The sequence below is a fragment of the Chelmon rostratus genome, chromosome 7 (assembly GCF_017976325.1).
Source record: "Chelmon rostratus isolate fCheRos1 chromosome 7, fCheRos1.pri, whole genome shotgun sequence".
Classification (NCBI taxonomy): domain Eukaryota; kingdom Metazoa; phylum Chordata; class Actinopteri; order Chaetodontiformes; family Chaetodontidae; genus Chelmon; species Chelmon rostratus.
In genome coordinates, this window is record NC_055664.1 from 25,381,185 (window position 1) to 25,403,627 (window position 22,443).

Genomic DNA, 22,443 nt, shown 5'->3' on the forward strand with positions numbered 1-22,443 from the left:
AAAAGGTTTGGTTAAAGCCCTCAGATCAATTTGAATTTGAAAACACTTCTTTATTTGAACTTGATTATCCACATCTTTGAGACCACATTTCTGCACTTCTACTCCTGTATCTTGTTTTGTGTGTTTTCTGCTACGACTTAGCAGTAAAAACACTTTTAAAAACATTAAAAAATATAGGTGGGGCCTCCATGGATCTGACTTGTTCCTGCATGTCCCACGGATGCTGGATTGGATCGGGATCTGGGGAACTCGGAGGCCAGGTTGATGGTTTAAGCTCTTTGTCGTAATCCTAGGGCTATTTCTCAGCAGTTTTTGCTGCACACTGTCCTGCTGGGGGCGACACTCTGCCATCAGGGCCATGAGGGAGAGCACCTGGTCTGCAACAGTGTTGAGGTGATTGCCAGGACACAAAGTTTCTGAGCACCACAGTTTCAAGGTGGATACCCAAGATTAGTGCCACCAATTCAATATCTGACCTGAAATATGGTCACAATCTGCCCTCTGTTCCTGAGCGATGGTTCGAATAAAAGTGTTTCTGCACAAAACTGATCACACTGAAGCTGACCTTTGAGCTTCTGGATGTAAAATATCACCTCATCATTTGAGACATTCATGTGAACATTTGTCATATTTAGCGCATGAATTCTTGAGTTATGATCAAAAACGTGTGTTGTAAGGTCTCAGTGACCTTTGACCACTAAAATCTAATCAGTTCATCGTTCAGTCCAAAGTGAATGTTTTTGCCAAATTTGAAGAAATGAGACATCGTGTTCATGAGAACAGGACAGACGGACGGACAACCCCAAAACACAATGCTTCTGCATTATTCAACAAAAATTTACAAAAATCAATGAAGTTGATGAGGTAAATCATTAAAAATTTGTCTTTCAACTGAATATATGTCAAAAAGGATTAGTGAGCTATCACATTCTATGTTAGTTTCACACAGCGTCTCACCTTTTTTTATATGAGGAAAATCAGTGTGTAGACAAGAAAAAGAAAACTTTTTGTTAAATATTTATTTCTACAGAGCAAACTCATTCATTATGACAAAATATACATCATTAGGATAAAGAAATGATTCTTAAAAACAGGAAATTGAGCATTGACTACATGGCACAGAAAGTCTGATGGAAGGCAGAAAAGACTTTCAGACTTTGTCCAGAAGTTCTGTTAATGGTCCAGAAATACCAAAATAAAACTGAATAATTCAGTGAATGCAGCCCAGAACTATTAACTGAGTTGCAAGTTTAGGTGTAAATGCACAAATGCATTTTCAAAATACATTCCACCCAGCACGCAAATCTGGCAAATAATAACTGTCAAATAAATCCTTTAAACATAGAGAGGCAGGGAAACAGGGATGGCTGAAATTAGTATGAATCTCTTCATAAATATTGTCTCTTAAATGAGTTTTAAGTGTGCCGCAGTGAAGCATGTTAGTGTGGATAAGGTGCAGAGTCCTGACTGGTCAGTTCACTAAAATTTCTCATCTCCCTCCTCCACATCCTTCAGACTGAGAACCTCCAGAGAACCTCTGCCTTTAGTCTCACAGCGGATCAGCTCATCGATCTCCCTGAAGCAGCCGGGATCCACCAGACACACCTGAGGAGGAGCAAGGAGGCGCAGAAGAGAAACATAGCAGAAGGCAGAGAAAGTAGAAGAGTGAAAAAACACAGCTTTAATTTAGGAGCATTCAGCTGATGTCTGATTGTAATTTGATTCATCTGTTTGTGTCGTATGATTCATTAACTGTAACTCAAACACACCCACAAACACAGCGTGATTTAAAAAAACCTGAACCTTCCTCACCATTTCCATCTCCTCATCAAAGTCTTCGCTCTCCACAACCTGCAGGAGCGGTTTCAGCTTCTCCTTCAGCCTCTTGGCCTCCTTGGCTGGCAGCACCAATCGCAGCCTCATGTGGGCTCTCTGGATCTCCATGGTCTCCTTCAGCTGCCGGATCACTTCTAGAGCCTGCGAGCAGATCAGTTAGTCAAGACTAACGAGAGACAAAGGAGGCTGCGACAACATGCAGCTCAGATAAATCCTACATATGGGAAACACTGCTTTGTGTCGCTGATAATGACGAGGACAAACAAGGCTGAAGTTTCTTCTCACCTGCTGTTTGGTGCTCTTGCTTGTCTTGACAGAGTAGTGGATGTCCTTCATCGCCCGCTCAATCAGACTGACTGTATACGGCCTCTTGGTCTCAGGGTTGACACACTTCTCTGCCACAATAGTCGCAATGTCTCTGAACATCGTCTCCAGCTGAGTCTGCCTCTCCCTGTCTGACACCTGGAGCTCTCCTTTGGCCAGAATCTGTCCGAGATGAAAAGAAACACAGCAGGGAAACAGGTGGGGAAGTGAAGATGAACACTGTACAGGCCTTTGATAATACAGTGTGAATAAGAGGTGGGAAGGAAAATATTTCTTACCTGTTTACAGATTTCTGTCAGATCATCTGTGCCAAAGGCTTTGGTCAAGTCATCCTTCTTAGCCACCTGTCCTTTGGACACATTGACGAAAACCGAATGTGTCTGTAAAACCTCATCCAGGTCTTTCTCTCTGGAAGAAAACACAATGGTTGAATATTTATTTAATAGATGTTTGTTCTTGGTCGTTTTCAGTGGTCTATAAAGGAGCTCGGAGAGGCATTAAACCAGGGTGGAAGAAGTGCTCAGATCTTTACTAAAGTAAAAGTAGCAGTGTAAAAACACACAAATCCTGTATTCAAGATATACTTAATATACCAAGAGTAAAAGTGCAGAATGGCTCATTCCACAATAATATCTATTACATAACTGGAATAATTGTTGATGCATTATTCTGTTCACTTTAATGTTGCAGCTGCTAAAAGTGAGGTTCATTTTAATTACTCCACATGCTGATGGGCAGCCTAACCTAATTCATCTAATCTATTTATTATTTTTCATTTTATATTAATAATCTGAATGTACAAAGTAATGAATAGTAACTGTTAGCAAATAAGTGTAAATGTTGATAAATGTGGTGTAAACAGTACAATATTAGCCTTCAAAGTGAAGTGTAGTAGAAGTATAAAGTAGCAGAAAATGGAAATACTCAAGTAAACCACTTCCTCAAAACTGTACTTCAGTACTTATTAAATGCACTTTGTACTTACATTCCACCACCTGACAGGACCGTGGCTTTGACTGGACATTTACAAATCAAACCAAACAAATGTCTGTTGACTTGACTGACATAATAAACACGCTGTTTTGGTACATACGCAGTAAAATCATGTACTCGGTGGGTGTGTTGACGTTTAACGTTACTCACGCTCCTGATCTCCAGCTCATTACTTTATTCTTGTAGCAGGCGATTTCAAACCGCTTCCCTCCTCTTTTCATCCGCACCACGGCCACATTTGTCAGCCGTATTTGATTTGTTGGCGTAAATATAGACATATTTATGTTTAATAAGACAGACTGCTCTGTCCACCGTCCGACGTCTCGGTTTTAACGTTGTGGTTGCGCTTCGAGTGCGTCTCTCAGGAGTGTCCCCTGTGACACATCGACGGTAGACAACAGTTCCGCCCTCTTTTTGTTTTTCCAGTAGATTTAAATAATTTGGTGATTTATGAGCAATCTTTTAAAAACAAAAATACAAATAATTTAAGAAATCATTTCATTTCTTAAAAATACAAAAGAAATAATTGTTAAAGTTTCAGAAATGTTGTCATGAATGTGTAATAACAGTGCAGTGTAATGGCACTCCTTTGGTTACAGTGTGTAATTACAACTTTTGAAGATTTTACTTTAAAATTGTTCGGTGGATGATCTAGCGCACTCTTTTTTTCTGCCTTAACACGATATACAGTTGGTGGTTGAGATGAGAGTATTTATAATCACGACTATACACGTAACTGCGGACCTGTTCGTTGTGAAAGCTTTATTTTGAATGTAATAACCGGAAGTATTACTTTCTTATTATGTCTGACTTTATGCTAGTGAAATACAATTGTAGTTACTCGCTGTGACCATCAGAGGGTAGCAATACACTCTAGTACTTGTTATCACGACTTCATGTTGTTTGACACCGACCCGCACATTATTAATACCAATATTATCAACATTAGTACGATACCTACGAAAACGCTTTTTAAAGAATAGCAAAAAATTCCTCTGAGAACAATTAATACAGTCGTATATGTTCGTATCTGATTAGCTCAGTTTGTATGTTGAAAGTTTTTGCCGGATGTAGTTTTTGCTTTGACAGCTGCTTTAACGGTACTTGACGAATTTCATATTGCAGTACCTCGCTGTCACCACTGGAGAGCAGTAAATACTCATAGTTCTAAAACTCACCACTAAACTGACCCAGCTACCGCCTAGCGTCAATTTCTCACGACTGCCAGCAACCTTACAGAGAATGAAGTCTGACACAGTGTCACACTAAGTATTCCGGTGAACACTTTCAAAACAAAATGACAGGGAATACGGATATACTTCCGGTGAAAAAATTCAAAATACAACTTAAAATTAGCCAAAAACTGTGACGACGAGAATTGTTTGATGTAAATGCAAATGTGCGTTTTGGCTATGAATCAATATATTTTTTGCCACGATGGTTCTGCTTTGATATTATGCTTCGCGTGCAACGTCCACAATACAAAGAACTACGCTTCCCAGCATGCTCGTCGGCCAAACAACATGGTTGCACACAGCTTCAGCTGCAGAGGACTGTGTATTTAAATGTACGATTTGCAGCGATGCTGAGTTTCTTCGTAATTATTTCGCTTTTCGTGAGTCATGTGTCTACGTCGGATACTAAAGGTGAGTTTACATGAAATTATAACGGAACTGCAAACTAACTTTACGTTATGTTTTAGCTAGCTAACTGTAGTAACGCTGTTAGCATGTATTGCTAGCCGGTCACCCGCCTTTTATTTGCTGCAGGTGACCGAAGGTTAAGGGTTAATGTTGTCGTCCAGTTGCTTGTTGCTGCTTTAGGCTTACCTACAGCCTGGCTGCGTTGCATTTGTACAAGTAGTAAAGTAAGCTAATCATTATTATTCGCAATTTGATGTCTTCCTCCAGTCCCACAGAATGCCCACAGTCCCAGTGAGAGCTATGTCATGTCGATATGGCAAAACAGGCTGTACCTGTATTCAGGGGCTGCGCTTGTCTTCGGGATCTGGTTCTCACTGAAGATGGCACTGAAGAAGGTGAGTTGTCTCTTGCCCATGTCTCACCATCACTCATGTTTACTTGTAGACATGTTCTGTGTGTGCTGATTTTTGTAAAATTGTGTTGTTAGTGGATGCTGTTTTGTTTTAGTTCAAGTGTTTGCACACCGCTTTCTCCAAATATTGAAGATCTTTGCATGAAAAGGAAGACTCACATGCAAAACCACCTGTCGTTTATTTGTCTTTGCATGATCTGTATGTTTTTAGAAAAGCTTCTCCACAGACGTCGGGTCGTTGGTCTACAAAGCTGTGAAAAGCAATGAAGGAGGCACCGTGGTCCACGTGTCAGGAGTTAAAATCCTCTACGGCTCTCAAACTGGAACAGCAAAGGTACAGATGTTATTTAATGAAAACCTAAACATCCTCTCTGGCCTATAATGTTAACAAATTTGATGCTACAACAATATGATGTCAAATCCAGGTATCCAGAACAACAGTGTTCATCATATCCTTCTACTTTCTGTGAAGAGGAGTAGACTGAATCTACTGAAACACAACAAGCAGTCGTACAATCTAGCTGACAGTACATTCAACACGGCTAGAAGTGGCCTCTAAAGTGACCAGAGTTTAATGAGTCGATCTCTGATGCACTTTCAACAAAATATGAACATCATAAGTTTCACAGAACGACGATTTACTTCCTAGTAAACAACAAACATGTGCGAACCTGTAAACCAATGTCTCACACAGAATCAGATGTGAAATTCCAGTCACGATTGATCAGTCCAAGGCTAGACAGATCGGCAGTTCACACATTATAAATGTACAATTCTGAGATGTCTGATAAGCATCAACTGAGACTTGATTTGTTCAGGGCTTTGCGACAGAGCTGTCACAGGAGGTGATGGCTTTGGGTATACCAGCAGAGGTGATTGACATGAAGGACTACGATCCAGATGATCAACTTGCTGATGAGGTAAGACGGTTCCAAAGAGATGATGCTTTTTTTCCTTGTTTAGTGAAGGACAGACGGATGGACAGAAAGAGCAGCGTGTAGAGGAATATAACTCTCAACTTTTAAATCATAGCTGTTTTCTTTTTTAACAAAAGCTTCACAACAAGCAGCCCAGTAAGCCTCAAGTTCTGTCATGTTCCAGCTCAGCCTTTCCTTCACAAACTGTTGTCACAGAGGATAAATGTGTTACACAAATCCAGCTCAGCTGAAGAAAGCTGGATTATTTTCATCAGTGTTCCCTTTTTTTGTAAGTACAGACACTATGTAGTGCACTGAGAGATAAACAGGAGATTATTTGGCTGTACGCAGCAGTAGAGAACACAGCTGTCTATTGAACAGGACAGTGATACAGTTTTCAGTGATAAAAAAACTCCACGAGAGAAATGACCGCAGGCGCTAGTCGCTCCGAGATGCAGCTGATCCTCCGTGCACCGGCTCGCTGGCAGGCCATCCGTCAAGAAGACACTGCATGTTTGACAAAGTTTTCTCTTTATTTGGAGCGCAGCGTGCACTCACTTAAGATTTAATGTATATTGATCCTCTGCTGTCCTTTACATTAGATTTTAGTCTTGGAGGCGAGCTTCCATAAGCAATAACCGCCAGAAACATGCATGTTGGCAACCTTCCTGGAGCAACATGGCGCTCTAGTGCTTTGCAAGATTATTACATGATTTAATTCCTCAAATCAAAATGAACAGTGCTGTTTAATTTAAGTTTCACTGTCTTCCTTTTATGTGTTGTGTTTATCTCCATTCAGTGCACCAGCCGCTCAGTCTGCGTGTTTCTTGTGGCCACGTACACCGATGGACAGCCCACAGAGAGTGCTGAGTGGTTCTGCAAGTGGTTGGAGGAGGCATCCACTGACTTCAGATACGGGAAGACCTACCTCAAAGGCCTCAGATATGCAGTGTTTGGTCTTGGCAACTCTGTCTACGTTGGCCACTATAATACGGTAAGAAATGGAGAAATAAAGACATTGCCTTGATAAGCTATGTTGGAATAATAATAATACTGCTTCATGTTACGCTTTGCAGTCAGTTATTTAATAATATCTGAAGCTACAAGGTTGGCAGCTGACAGGCTAGAGAAGCATATTCCTGGTCTGAAATTGACTTAACATGCAGCTCACCTAAATGTCAGCTTAGGACTGGAAACAATGCACTGCACTGGAGCTGCTTCTCTTTGGCGAGATGTCTGATGTGAGAAGGTGGTGATGATGATGATGATGATGCTACTTACAGCTGGTTTTCCAGGCTTGCCACAGCTTTAATTGTGTTGCTGGCATCAAATTCAAAATAAGCATATATTTGTGAAAATGTGTGAAATTAATGAGGTAAAGCATTAAACATATTGTCTTTGTACTGTTTTTAATTGAGTATACTTTAGGTGTCTCAACAGGGTTCTAATACAAAAGCCAGGAACAGTCAGACTTAAATTGTTTAAACCCTATTTAACCCACTTTTACTTTTGCCTCACCAGGTGGGTAAAAACCTGGACAAGTGGCTTTGGATGCTGAGTGGCATGCGGATCATGACCAGGGGGGAGGGCGACTGCAATGTGGTGAAGAGCCGTAATGGCAGCATCCAGGCAGACTTCCTGGCCTGGAAGGTCAAGTTCCTGAGCCGCCTTCGAGCTCTGGCCAAGGGAGAGAAGAAGAGCTGCAGTGGGAACTGTAAGACTGGAGGCTCCTGCAAGAACAAGAGCAAAGACAGACAAGAGGAGGAGGAGGAGGAGGAGAAGAAGACAGCTCTGCAGAATATCAGCTCTGAGGTAATGGCGGAAAAACAAGGCTCATATCACTAATGTGTTTTTAATGCTGCTCTGTGAACACTCTTACTTTTGGAGCAAGAGGTTGACTTGGCGGTTAGAAAGACTACTTCAAGTCCCTTTGGCTGAAGTGTCCTTGAGTAAAAAGATGAATGCTAACCAGCCCTCGGAGCAGTGCTCTGGACTACTGATCTGGCCAAGTGTCCATTGCCCATCACGCACCGTATCTCACTTGTTGAATTAGACTTTGCTAATTTAGTTAAATTAAACATTAACAGTGTTTTTTGACACAGTGTTCTGATCAGCTTTAGAGGGACACAAATATTGAAGCTGTCCCAACCAGAAATTGGCAGCTACTGTTCAGTTTGCGGTGGCCTGTCCACCATTTTCATAGCTTTATCTTGGATGTGTTCCTCTCACCTGCACGCTGTTACTTGAGCCACTGCCCAAAGCTTGCAGCCCAGAAATGTCCCAACCGCAGCAACATGATAGGAATATCAGAAAATGCAGACAGAGGGCAGCGTCTCTGCAGATAATTACACAGCCACACACTTCTAGCTGATTATAAGTCATGATTGAGAGGGATTTAGTTTGTATGGGTCTGTATCTCAAATTTAAAACACTGAACAAAAACACACAACCATCAGGCAGCTTTACTTCTGCCCAGTGCACTCTTAGGTTGACTCCATCGTGACCCAGAATACAAGGTGAAGACAACTGGTGAACACAAGAGGAAGAAAGGCTGAGAAAGTGTGCGACTGATGTCTAATTAGGAAAATGTCCTCTGGCTTATGATGCTGTCACCAGGGTGCACACAACATGACAGGAAGCTGAAGTGGACTGGATGGGCTGACGGCCTCGTGCTGCACTCCAACAATGTGATTCAGTTCTGATAAGGACTCAGGAACAGGAGTGTTCCTCTGAGTTCATCACATCCTTGTTTAGTTGCACTAATGTTGTGTGTTTTCGACAGTAATCACCCATCATGTCAAAATATGAAATAGCACTTTTGTTTTCCCCAATCACTGAAATTACACATTTCACAAAAAGTCAAGTACACACACACACACCGCATATATAACAGCTTTCAAACACATCACAGCACACACAGATGACCAGTTGTCATGGCAGCAGGCACCACAGAGCCAAATCTAGACTTCTTCCCCTCTGGTTGCGGCACTCAGTGCACAAAGCTGAGGTGACATTCAACCGTAACCAAGAGTAGCTGAGAGCTGTGGCGAGGGATCATCATCCTGATTTATTTGCCCACTGTACCGGCCGTTCACTTTATCCTGCGGCCGCACATGTGGTCAGAAACGTCAACACTGCACTGTGATAAATCCTCTAAACACTATAAACATGCACATGGCTTTTCTTCTTTCATTAGGCAGCCACAGAGGACACAACAGTGTACAATAGATGCTTTCCATATGGGCTCCTTCGCTAAATCATGTTAGTAGTTACGAGTTTATAATTGGTTATCGGTTGGAACATATTTGAATCTCTGAGTTTGTTTTTGATCTTTTTGTTTGTTCGTCTCTTTTTTTCAAACCTTATTTCGGGGTTTCTTTTCTTTCTTGCTTCAGGAGGATCTGATGGAGTCCAGCAGTGATGAGGAGGAGTCCGGCATGCAAGATGAGAAAAAATCAGCTTCGGTGGTTGACATGGAGGATCTGGGCAACCTCATGAACAGTGCCAAGAAAGCAAAGGTTAGACTCTATGCATTAGCACAGTGACACCACTTTCAGTAGCGTTCACACGTCATTCCACTGATGATTGTGTGCAAAAGCGACTGACTGATGAAAATGAGCTTTCAGAAATGTATGCTCTACTCTTAAACAGGAGTCGGTACTTCCTGCCTCACAATATTACAGTTAAGTGGTTGTTGAATCACTTTAAACTGGAGCTCCAATCATCATCCAGCAGGTTTATTTTCAGCATTTCTGTGTTATTAAATTCACAGCATTAAGCTTCCAGCACCTTAGTTACATCTATGAGTGTTGAGTGAGGAGAAAAAAATGGTGCCATTGAGGGAGAAGTGGCAGATGGGTTGATAGACACCAGACCCCCGGCAGGCAAGAAGCGGAGGCTTGCGTGAGAGCGAAGACGCCCACTTCACAGACTTGTGAGGGACGAGTGAGTCAAGAAAAGCAGGAAAAAAAATGAGAAGGCAGAGGTTTCATCAGTGTCCTCTGTAGACTGTAGCATAAGGACTGTGACATGGAGGTGAGCTGTGAGAGGCGGGGGAAGGAAAAGTAACGTTGGCAGGTGACGTAGCTGTACTTTGGAGGGGCAGAGCTTCATGTTGCATCCAAAAATCAAACAAACAGGAAAGATAACACTTGTAGAGAGAAAGCCTGTGATTTTACTGCTGTCTGGTTTATACTATAGGCTCGCTAATTCAGCAGTGAAAATAAAACCACTTAAAATTTTTATTTTAAATGCAACGACAATGGCAAAAATTGTGTATTTTTTTAATATTTGTACAGATTATTATATTAAAATTTCTTCTCTGTACTGTAAAACTCAATAGTATTTGGAGCAAAAGCACTGCAACTGAACAATAAGTCCTGTGTGATTGATATAATGTTCAATCAACTGTTTTATTGTGGCTGCAACAGAAACGTGCAGGTAGACTTCTGACCTCAAATCAAACTTTTAACGAGGACTTTACTCCTGAAAGAAGCACGTGAGTAAACATGTTCTCCTCTGCTCTGATTGGGCAGGTGTGTTTTTCAGTAACTCGGGGGAGATAATCCTCCAGCTGATCGGAGCCTCTGTGGTTCCTAAATTTTGTTCTCATGAAAGTGTAATGCTTTATGACAAGTTAATGTTGTGCTGCCAGAGCCGGGTTGCACTGGAAGTGTCCGTGTCTCACACAGACGGGGAACACGACTTTAACAACAGATTCTGCCAGGCTCGTCCCCTCACATGTGACATAAATATTACAGTGTGTGGTGTGTCGGCTCTGTGGGGTTTGGACAGGCCTCTTTGTAAGCCCAACATGGATGTGTTTATGCATCGCGGCTGGGAAAGTAAAAGAGACATCAGTTGATGCCTGGAGGAGCTCAGGAAGCTCAGCACAGTAGAAGCAGCCAGACTTCTTCTCTTAAAAAGTTCATGAAGTGATTTCATTTAGGAAGCCACGGGCTCCTGTTGTCATTCTTTTCCCTGAGAATGTTCCCATTTGTTTTTGTGATGGCCAAATGCAAATGTGGCCTTAACCTCCTTTTCACCTGCTGTAAAAGTATTCCAGTAATATTTAGTCTAACTTGTCTTGTAACATTTAAGTATAATTAGAATTCTTCTCTCTGATTACTGGTGTCATCACACTTGGATGTCAGGATGACAATTTTGCTGCGTGTCTGTGGTAACAAATTAGTGTTTTTGCATAATTTTGTCACACAGAGCAGGCACTGCAAGACGTAATTAGTTTGTGCACTAAACATTTGCTATTGCCAAGAGACGACAAGTATTTAGCCGAGCTGCAAATTAAGTGTGAAGAAGGAAATTCCCCTGACTGGAATATCTTCGTTATCTTATTTACAGTGAAGCGTCAGCTGAGGTCCAGATGTTTAATATCTGTCTTCTTTCACTCTCTGCTAATAAGCTGAATCTCAGGTTATAAAGGCTGAATACATTTCATACTCATACATGTGTTAAAAATGGAGCTGAAGATCGACTGTGTAGCCAGCTGTTTTTGTTGTTGTTGTTGTGCTTGAGATATGTCTCCTGACCACAGGTGGAGGCACACTTTGGCTGTGTTTGACCACTAGGTGATGGCAGAGGCTCTCAGCTGCAGGCAACTCAAATCTCTGAGTGAACCCCTGGTCTGAGATTTAACACCACACTGTCATTTCACCTCCAAAGCTATTTGCATTAATTCTCTGTGCACACCAGAAAGGTGACATTTAACAGATTTTATTACATTTCCAGCCTTCTGTCACCAAACTGAAGCTGAACCTTGCTGGCCGTCTGAGTCTGTGTTCAAGGGCTTTGAATCAGGGTTCCTTAATGGATCATGTCCAGGTGATCTACTAACACCTATCAAACAAATTCAGAGAAACTTCATGTTTATGTCACTGTGGGATGGAGTACTGGCTGATGCTTCACTGTAGGTCACTACAAGTACTACTGGCTGCTCTCAGCAAATTTGGATTTGGATCAAATGGGGACTGATCAGTTTTCAAATGCAATGCTTTCTGTGATTGTAAAGTTTCTTACTGATGATGGCCGTAGGACTGCATACAAAAGGCAGTAAACATCAGCACATTCCATTCATTGGCACTAATTTGTGTTTCATGTTGAGGTTGTGTTCCTTTAGTCCAGTGCTCAGTGTTGATCCTCTTGGATCTTGAGTTGATTGTAGAACACATTCTCTTAAAATTCAGTCCCAAATGATTTCCAAGGGAGCATGTTGCAGTAGTTGTTGAAATGTCATTGAATTATTAAATAGAGAAATGTTTTTTAGGGGTTTCATATCCCAGACTGAGGACACAGGGAAAATATTTCACACTCAGTATCCGTCAGCCTGTTTCTGAACTGGGCCGTCCAGAGATCGGGGCTGTTTGCACCCACTGATGAGTTTAATTGATTGTGGCATCTCATGCTCTCAGACCCATTACACTGAAATAAACATCTGTTTCTAGTTGATTTTGATCTTAAAATCACTGAAATAAAGTCCCAATAGCTGTCTACTTTCTTCACAGATCCTATCGCACTTGGATAACTAAGTCGCCTCATCCAACCCTAAAACTTAGTACATAAAAGGCAGCAGGCTGTAGAGCTATATGTGGCACAGATGGATTCGTCTGTATTGTATCAGTGGTGCTTGTAGCCAGGCTGGAATGAGGATGAGTGGATCACTGCTAAACATGATGATGATGCATCATCATTTTCCACAACTGTTTTTCTTCAAATGTAGCAGATGATAGATTGGCAGGAACTGTGTTGTTGGCTCTTATTGCCTAATCTTAGTCTATATCAGTCTTTGGCTGTAGTGCTGTTTGTTTCCTGCCAAGTTCTAGTAAGCGTCATTTTCTTTGTTTCCCTAATTGATTTTGCACAAATGTTGATGCACTGGAATCTAAACTTTGTCCTTGGAGGTTTCTGTTTCTGCGAGTGGTCCATTTTATGCTGCGGGACTGTTGCCAGATCACTTTCAGCTTTGGATGTTTTCACTCAGTGTCCAGTGGAAGAAACCCGAGACAAAGATGCTACTATAACTTAAAGGGCCGTCTATAGAAAGCCTGATTTGCTTTGCCTGTCTTTTGCCAAAAAATGTGTATATGTAAGTATGTTTAAGTAAGACACCAAAGTTGTCTCCTTGTGTCACTGAGAAGTCCATTCTCTGTGTATGTGCACTGGAAGTTTCAGGTTTCCACATCATACTTGTGGAAACTGCATATTTGACCAATGATTGGCTTCGAACCATTCATGACATCACAAAATCCTGCTTGTATATACAAGCCTGAAACTCAGATTTAAGGTGAACACAGACAAACGTTCCTCCTTCAACAGATAAATGTAAAAACTGCCTCCTACTGTCAGCCTGTTAATGTACATGCATCATTCTGCACAGTAAAGCTTAAACGTCCGAGTAAGGGAACAAAAGCAAACAAATGAGCAAAACATTTTTCAGTGGAGGAGGACTAAAAAAAATATGCCAGGTGTAACTGAAACATAAATGTGCACCTATTTGATCATTGACATTATTTGAATGAATATACCGTATTTTCCACACTATAAGGCGCACTGGATTATAATGCGCACCTTCAATGAATGGCCTATTTTAAAACTTTTTTCATATTTAGAGCGCATGGCATTATAAGGCGCATAGAAAGAAACTACCGCACTGTGGTGTCTGGGGTTGCGTTACGCATCCACTAGATCAGGGGTCGGCAACCCTCGGCTCCGGAGCCGCATGCGGCTCTTGAAAATAATTAATGAGCATTTATTTAAATGTATTTTATTTTAGTTTGTTCGTTTTGAAACAAACACCGTGCACGCTCACAGATGACAGTTTATCCTGCATAAAGATGCAGGTGCAGACGCTGTGCGCTGAGGTTCAGAAGCAGAAATCACATTAACCACGTTTGATTAATATTTTAATTGCCTATTATTGTTTTTTGTTCAGTGAAATAGTCATTTTATTATTCAGGTTGACAGCTGACTGCACGCGCCAGTAAAAGTATGAAGGCGAGAGTGGAATGCCCTTTACACTTTTACCGCTGTTACTTCGGCCACGGCCCCTGACTATGATAGCCATAATCAACCAATATTGATCCATATAAAAGGCACATTGGATTATAAGGCGCACTGTCGGTTTTTGAGAAAATTAAAGGCTTTTAGGTGCGCCTTATAGTGCGGAAAATACAGTAATATAACTGTGCAGCACTAGGTAACAGGTAACTTAAGTAACATGTAGCTTTTCTTTATTCCAGTGTATTTAACTTTGTTTTTTGTTGTTTTTTGAGGTTTTATGTATTTATTTAGTTCTCCTTCTTGCTTTCCACTTGATCCCCCCCTCTTTTGGAGCTCCCTCACCCACGTGTACCTTTCTGTTTGTGCCCGGATCACCTGTTTGCACTGTGTGTTATCGCTGCACTGTCCGTCTGCATCAGCCCCATGTTGTGTCATGGGTCCAGAGCACGACATGGTGCTGTGAGATGTCCCAGTTCTGTTAGGCCAGACTGGCCCGGACATAACCGGATGTCTGTGAGTTGTTGAGCGAGGGTGAAAGCCGAGCAGCGGGAACCAGAGACTGGGGCCAGATTAATCGCTCAGGCTGCACGCAAACACCACAGGGACAGCTTGTTGCACTGCTGGATGCATGTTGTGTATGCTGTCACAATTTTGCATGTCACGGATGCAATAACATTTTTGAATCATTATTTTTTTTACATTTAATTATTCAGGTGAGATTCACTGAGATCAAGGCTGTCCTTTTCAGGAATGCCCTGGTAATGTTCACACAGTTACACCTGGAGGCCACTCAGTGCAACCACAATCTGACCTGCTGGCCACTGAGCAGCTCCACTTGACCACTTGGCATTAAGGCTACCTCAGTGGTGGTGCCTTTCTTTTTCTTTTTCCCCACCCTGATTTATCCTTAGTGTCAAACTAAGCGTTTTCACCCCTGATTTGAAAATCTGGTTAACCTAAAACACTATTTGATTGTGCCTCAGGGTGGCTTTCCCAGATTGACTGGAATAGAGCATGGCTTGTAGCATCCTTTAAATCACCTAAAGTAAGGCAGCAACCCACATCATTTGCAGAAATAAATGAGAAATGCATTTCCAGATGCCACCGAGCACAATGCCAAATCCTTTTTCACGTTGGAACGAGATGCAGGAGGATTCTGACACAGCATGATGTTGCACATATTCACAGCATCCCCTGTGAACAAAGGAGCTGCTCCTCTGAGGAGTCGCTGCTGCTGTTATGAGTGTGTGAACTTTACTGTACTTGGGGCTAAGGCAGGTTAATGGCCGCCACACATGGCCTCAGCTGCACAGAGCAGATGGAGCTGCTCTGTAGATCGGTACATGGTTAGATTTGTCCAGGTGGTAGGAGAAACTACACCTTTGTCAGGTTTATCAGCAGAAAAAGATGGGCTCTGAGGTCATGCTCACTTGGACAGTGTATGTGCTGTGTATTTACTTGCTCATGTTAGAGCTTGCCAGCTTGCTTTCTTCTCGATGATGTTTCACAAAGTTTGGGGGATGCCAAAAGAAGGTTTAGTATGTTTTTAACATATACTTTACATGTTTTACACATCAGACATTTTGATAAAATTGACTAGTAGTAAGTCGCAACTACACAAATTCATGCAGATTAGGGCTGCAACTAATAATTATTTCCATTATCAAATAATCTTACAATTATTTTTTCGATTAATACAATCTAATTTGTCAGTAATTTTTGTAGAATGTTGCGGCAAAATGCAGTACACTAGTGTGATAATATGATTTATCAGAACTATTTTATAATGACAATGTGAAAATCATATGACATTGTGAAAGGAGTCTCTGGTAGTAATGAAGCTGCAGAGACTTATCATCTGAATCAGCGGCTCCTCTTTGCTCCACACTGCTCTCATAGCATTTGGGTGCAGCAGGCAGCAGAAGACTTTTGAGAACATTTAGTATTTAACAGCTTAACTAGCAGATATTCATCAGGTGGCCAGAAACACGACTTCAAATGAATGATAAAGTTGCTCCATGTGTGCTACACGTGACGCTATACGTTAACAAGTTTGCCATATCAACCTAAAAGGTGATGATACTGTGTGTCAATGTTGTGTTAACAGCTTGATCCCGTTGCTAAGTGGCCAAAACAATTAGTTACTACAAACTTGAAAAAGTTGGAAATGGCAACTATAACAGAACCCATTGTTTTTCACTAAATATAGATCACACTGCGTTAAAGCAAGTCGTCAAACCGGCTGAAGCACATAGAGCTTACTTCCCCAGTATTGTCAGAGCTGTTATTAAGACTCAGTGGTACATGTCTGTTCCATTTAGAGCTGTGAACAAAGGACAGTGCCCTACAGCGAGCTGCACAGAAACCAATGAACTGTCTCAGTTCCTCAGGAATGCACACATATGAGCATTCGTCAGCATTTGCTGACAGAGTATCAGCCCCTTATGAGTGCCACTGTGTTGAGAAGATGACATATAGATCCCTATAGACAAGCCGAGGCAGTGGCAGCAGTACAGTAATTGGGTGGAGCTGTCACTTAATGTGGTTAATCTCAAATGTTCGTCATCCATCACGCCTCTCTGAAAAGTGATACCTGTTCCAATGCACCAACTCTTCAACAACTATTCAAACAGGACTTAATAAATCTTCTGTTGTATCCCTAAATAGTACATCTGTCATATATTTATATGTACATACAAATATTGAATCTTTCAAATGCTCCAGCAGTTCAAGCATAAAAAAGACAGCTGCTGTTGCATGAAGACAAACAGTTGTTTTGTTACTCTGTTTAACTTTTGTAGTGTTTTGCAGGGCCCCTGAAGGGCCGTCAACCAAGACTGCCCTGCACTGTCTGGACAGAAATATTCCCCTTTTTATTAAGAAATGATCATGCCATGCAGTGGTTAATGGTTACGTCTCACACAAAGTCATGCAAGGACTGCTGAATCCCTGCCCTTGATCTTCAGGCCTGTCTAACATCAAACGCTTTGGAGGAGCTCTTTGGAATTTCTTGCTTTTAACTTAGTTCCTTAAAGTGGTAAGCATCAAATCATCTGGCAAGCAGCCACTACATATTCAAACTGGCTTTTAAGCTTCTCTAGATGCTGTTTCCTGCCGATGGAGTCTGTTTGTGTTGTTTCTTTTTAATCAGTACAGTGCAGTTTCTGTTGAACTCTCCTTATCCCATTGACCTGTTGCTGTTGAAACTCTAAGATGTCAGAATGTTGATTTTGGATCCTGCAGCAGTTTAATCAGTATCAGAATTTGAGGAAAACACAAGTGTATTGCAGTGACAGGTGTGATTAATGAACAGAAGAATTTTCTTCTGCAGGGAATACAAAAGCTTTTGAGTTCTGTTCTTGACCAAGTTAACAGAGAAATAGTAATTCCACCCAGGTCTGCCCACATGAGCCTGCACAGCCTCGACTCCAGTGTCGTGACTGATGATAATGGTGCGGTCAAATTGTTTTAATCTTGTTTTAATCTTTAATAACTCTTACCTTCATGTTAGCCGAAAGCGCTGCAGCAGTGTTGCATGTCATACTCGTAATGTCTTAAGTGTTCGCAAATCTGTTGATTTATTGCTGCAGGTGAGAAAACACTGATGCACAATTGACTCTTAAATGTGTCTCTGAAGCTCAACAAAGGTGGAAAAGAAAAAAAAAATCTGCCTTTGAATATTACCTTGTGTCAAGCCTTCAAGCCCTACGGTGTCTGTTTGTTCTGTTTTTGTGTGATGCATTTGTAAATGTGTGTCTTTGGGGAGGTGTCCCTGTGAAGTTAGTTATTAGCATCTGATTTGTCAATAATTTTATTGAATAAACAGTATTTATTGACTGAAGCATTTTTTATAGTATTAAATGTTTTCTTCAAGAGAAGAGGAATTTCTTTTCTGCTCAACATACATTTTAAGCAGCATAATCAATAACTAACTGAGTTTTTCTCTATCACAGAGCAAAGAGGAGGGCCGAAGAGACGTTCAGATGGTGAAGCTGTCCAAGGTGAATGGATTGAAGAAGGCCGAAGAGGAAGGGGAAAGAAGGGAGATGATCACGCCTGCCCTTAGCGAAGCACTGACAAAGCAAGGTGAGGAAAAAGATGATTTATAAAGGCTGTGAATGAGAGAGCTTACATGAAATACAACAAAGCAGACAGAAAGATGAAGAGAACATAAGTATTGTCTGTGAGTGACATTGCTTCAGTTGTTGGTGCAGTTTTATGAATTTATAACTTGTGTAAAACTGTTGCCATTTCCAAAAGGACATCTGCTGTTTGTCACTGGGTAATATATTCACATTATCTCACTGCACTGCTTTGCAATAAAAAATCACATTACAGACGTAGCACACCAGCTGCTTGTCAGCATATCTTTAACCTTGCTCGTTCCACAAAGGCAGCAAAGTTGTAATTCACTTGAAAACATGAATTATGAGTCTTTCAGCAGTAATTCTAATAAACAAATGCAAATTACCAGTGGAAAAGTCAATTTTGATTTTTTGTTTTTTTTTTACTGAAAAGTATTCTTCTTTGATCATCAGTGATAAAGGTGTTCTTTTCAAACTCAATTTACCTCAGGTACCTATAGATATTTTTTGTAATTAATCGAGTAGCTTGTTTACTGGCTCAAATGCAAATTACTTTGCATACCATCCAGAAAGAAATGATATGGTATACTCCTGGTTGGATAGCGTTAAAGTTTATCAACTGCTGAAATTGCATCCTGTGTTCAAGCCTTTCTTCTAATATCCTGGCAGAGAAATTGGTCAGTGAAAGCTGGTGTGAGGTGCTACATGAGGAAAAGTGTGGAGCTGGGAATGTATGTCTAATGACACTTAATGATGCATTGCAGTCCAATTACCCTCTCTGCCTCCGCCTGTCCTCGGGGTGCATTCCCAAGAGTTTCATTCCTCTCTCCTCCCACACGAAAACCTAAAAAAAAACTGCTTCTTGCTGGTGTCAACATGGCAGTGTTCATAAAGCTCTGAATTCGATATCCAGATGCTGCAGTTCAACTTACATACTGTCACATTTTCTGGGAAGAAAATTCTTCTTGTATCAGTCCTGTATAGACAGTATGTTTTTCTGCATGTCTTATTTTAAAAAGCTCCTATCATTTACATTTGAAAACCCGACATTTACTCACTGAAACATCTGTGATTACACATGCACATCTAATGACCCTAATGCACAGGCAATATTACTTTCAGTCCAGGGCTCTTAAGATTGGATGTTAGATTTTAATTAGATTACGGAGATGCAAAATTATATCGTGTATGTGTGTATATATATGCTGCCTGTGTGAACGGTTCGGATTTATGTCAATATTACCTGAAGCTGAGCTTAACACTGAGTATGGCTCAGTGTTTATGTTGTTTCACCCTGTGTTTTGGTAATTGAAGCTACATGTAGTGTATCCATAGGCTCCATGTGTAGGTGTTCGCCTGTCATAAATCCCCAGAGTCTTAGTTATTGACTCATTAGCACAGTCTGAAACATTTTACTATCTCTTCTCTACTGAGTCCATTCACTCGTGTAGCACAGGCCAGTCATTTACAGCCAGTAAACACTCCCCCCCCCCCTCCCCTCCACTGTTAGCTTACACAACATTCTATAAATAGGTCTCTGTGAGCAAGACTTCTCTTCATTTGACCAAATGTTGACCTATTTCACAGTGTTTATGTTGGCAACAGTCAGTCCTGGTGGACACTTTCTTTTATTTGCAATAAAAGAATAAAGGATAAAAGCTTTGGCATTGTTTTAATGATAATTGGTCTTGGAAGGCTGGATTTCCTGTGTTGCCTTTTTCTGGACATCCAAAAGACCAAGAAACTTTTAAAATAATGCTGCACAGTTAAGAAATCAAGAGATGCCGGTTTTTAAATTTTCAAGCAGGTCTAAAACATGTACCCACTCATAACATCGTAAAGAATAAACATAGACGGCAGACATTTAATTGAAATAGTTGTTGTAATGGGTTAAGGGGCATGTATGTTGTTAACTATAATCAATGGCAAAAGCTATAATTTGATTTCGCAAAAGTTAATAAGCTTTTTTGAGAAAACGATGCACTAAACATTAAAAATATAATTTCTCAAAAGAATATTCAGATGAAAAATATTTTGTCATGTTTCTTTGATTACTTCTTGGAAAACTAGTTCCTGTGAGATTTTAAAAAGAAGACACTGCAGACCCCTCTAAACAAATTAGACTGATTTCCAACTCTTTGATTAAACACATTCTCTCCCTGCTCATTTTGTTTCCCTCCGGCGGCTCAGAATGAAGGACGAATTACCACAGATCAAAGTATAAATTGCCTGTAGAATTGTAAATAATGTTGTACCCAAATCAGTGGAGCACCACTGATTTTGTGCTGTTCAGATTAGAAGCCCTGTGGGTGAGACTTGTTTCTGTTCAGCAGCTGTTTGTAGCAGCAGGCTACCTGTACGCCTGCAGTTAATTCGTTCTGGTGGCAAATTTCAGGCGTCTTTCTATAGTTGGTTGAGAAACAGGTGGTCACTAATATAACTATAGAAATAGATGTTTGATTGAAAGACTTTTAATTTTCAATCAGTTTATATTTGTTATTGATTTTAATCAACTTTACATTCCCAAATAAGGGTGGGCGATATTGCCAAAAACTCTTCTATCACATTACATGTCATTTTAACGGCGTATATTCCGGTATGATAATTGTTCTGTAAATTCAATGAAGACATAGTTTAACCATACCTTACCATACTTCATCATACCTGTCAACATTAGGATTTGAAAATTTCCCACCACCCTGACCACTGTCCATGTCCCCCTTACATTTAGATAAGGCTACACACAGTTAAGCATAAAATCACTATGAGGCAACCACATGCTTTAAAATATCAGCGTTAGTTCGTACAGCATAATATACATGAAAACACAAAGGGCATATCAATCCAGCACTTAGTCTAGATATGTCTTGAAGGATATGTACACATCACTTACACATTATGATTCAGTTGTGATTTTGAGGCTACTGGAAAGAGAGACAATTGGTAGCAGAGGGTGGTTATGAGGGATGGGAGAGATGGTATAAATACAGTCATTGGTGGAGCATGTTTGTGCACCTCTTGTGTGAACATATACTTGGCAGATTTGTCCCTTTTCCCTCTGTGTGATGCACTAAAATCCATGTGGTGTATTTTTTTTATTGAATTGAATTTACTGCACAGTTTTAGTTGCCATGGCGAGGCAGACAATTTGCATGTTTTGCCACTAAACAGGAAGCTTTTTGAGCTTGACAGTATATTGTTCAATATTCAGCAAACTTTAGTATATACCATGCATTATGTAGTCTGCACTTGATATGCAGGAACATCTGTTAATATGTTGAAGAAGGTTTTTCATGGCAAATGCATGACGCCATATAAAACAAGAAGTGGGAATAACTCAGCAGTGGTTCATTTGATCAGCCTCAAGCTTCATGTGGTTATTGACGGACCGCTTCTGATCACACCTATGTGACATTCATGAGTTGTAGTCATAGCAACACCTGGTACTGGCAACAGGAAGCAAGCCACATGTGACTTTTGAGTTACATGAATTTTACAGTGTGCAGTCTATATTTTATATACAGCAACATCATGCATAATTCGTGCGTGTTCTGTAGTGCCACCTAGTGGGCATAGGAAGTCAAGTCCTTTGCAAAGCGTCGTGTAGTTGTGAAAATTAGGGGCCAGGTTGGCCAGGGCTGTCATTCATCCAGAGGCCATGTGGATGCGAGGGCCTGCTCAGCGCTGCTTGCAGCTTTAATTGTATGCCTTTGAAGTTGCTAGAGTGAGGTTAGAGGAGGACATGTGCTCTCAAGGTATTTTTAGGTGGAAAAACAATTTGATGCTGGTCAGCATGTTTTTGCCCAAAAAAGAAATACCCAGGCACAGCAAACAAAGAAGTTGAATTGTGTGTGAGTGTGCCATTGTGTTTGGGCATTTCTAGTTACAAGAGGAACTTATCAAAAGAACATTCTTGATCAATGGCAAGCTGTTTCTCTCAGGTGGTAAATCAAAGATGAGTCTTCAGCCTTCCTCACAAATAGTCTCTCAACAGCCTTGATGAATAACATTTGTATTTAACTCATCTAGCATCAAAGTTGAGATTTGTGGAAGCACTGAGAGCTCATACACACCGTGACACAAATTTAATGCTGCGTTTCAACAAATATTTCAGCTACAAGGATTTAATAGCAAAACACGTTAATGGCCCAAATAAAGAGTTACTACCTGAATTCCTCATGAGGCTATTCTGCCGCTGCATGGCTTCACTAGAAAGCCCC

General features: G+C 40.9%; 2 protein-coding genes across 2 annotated transcripts in view; one reads left to right on the forward strand and one right to left on the reverse strand.

Moving 5' to 3' along the window:
- Positions 1–1,010: 1,010 nt before the first annotated feature.
- Positions 1,011–3,505, reverse strand: sbds (SBDS ribosome maturation factor). Its single transcript, XM_041941069.1, has 5 exons — positions 3,304–3,505; positions 2,439–2,568; positions 2,122–2,322; positions 1,813–1,977; positions 1,011–1,605 (listed from the first exon to the last, which is right to left on the reverse strand). The coding sequence occupies exons 1-5, from the start codon at positions 3,429–3,431 to the stop codon at positions 1,480–1,482; spliced, it is 750 nt and encodes a 249-aa protein (XP_041797003.1). The 5' UTR covers positions 3,432–3,505; the 3' UTR covers positions 1,011–1,479.
- Positions 3,506–4,525: 1,020 nt separating this feature from the next.
- The window catches only part of tyw1 (tRNA-yW synthesizing protein 1 homolog (S. cerevisiae)), a 55,541-nt gene continuing 37,623 nt past the window's right edge, over positions 4,526–22,443 (forward strand). Inside the window, exons 1-8 of the mRNA XM_041940557.1 lie at positions 4,526–4,799; positions 5,064–5,191; positions 5,420–5,542; positions 6,027–6,128; positions 6,925–7,119; positions 7,647–7,937; positions 9,521–9,643; positions 18,092–18,224. Of these exons, the coding sequence (XP_041796491.1) occupies positions 4,610–4,799; positions 5,064–5,191; positions 5,420–5,542; positions 6,027–6,128; positions 6,925–7,119; positions 7,647–7,937; positions 9,521–9,643; positions 18,092–18,224 (1,285 nt within the window). The 5' untranslated portion in view covers positions 4,526–4,609. The remainder of the gene's footprint in view (positions 4,800–5,063; positions 5,192–5,419; positions 5,543–6,026; positions 6,129–6,924; positions 7,120–7,646; positions 7,938–9,520; positions 9,644–18,091; positions 18,225–22,443) is intronic.

Coding starts and splice junctions, on each gene's coding strand:
- sbds (XM_041941069.1), bottom strand. CDS start 3,431: ATGTCTATATTTACGCCAACAAATCAAATACGGCTGACAAATGTGGCC. Junction 2,323..2,438: donor TGACAGAAATCTGTAAACAG/GTAAGAAATATT, acceptor CATCTCGGACAG/ATTCTGGCCAAAGGAGAGCT. Junction 1,606..1,812: donor TTGATGAGGAGATGGAAATG/GTGAGGAAGGTT, acceptor GCTCCTCCTCAG/GTGTGTCTGGTGGATCCCGG.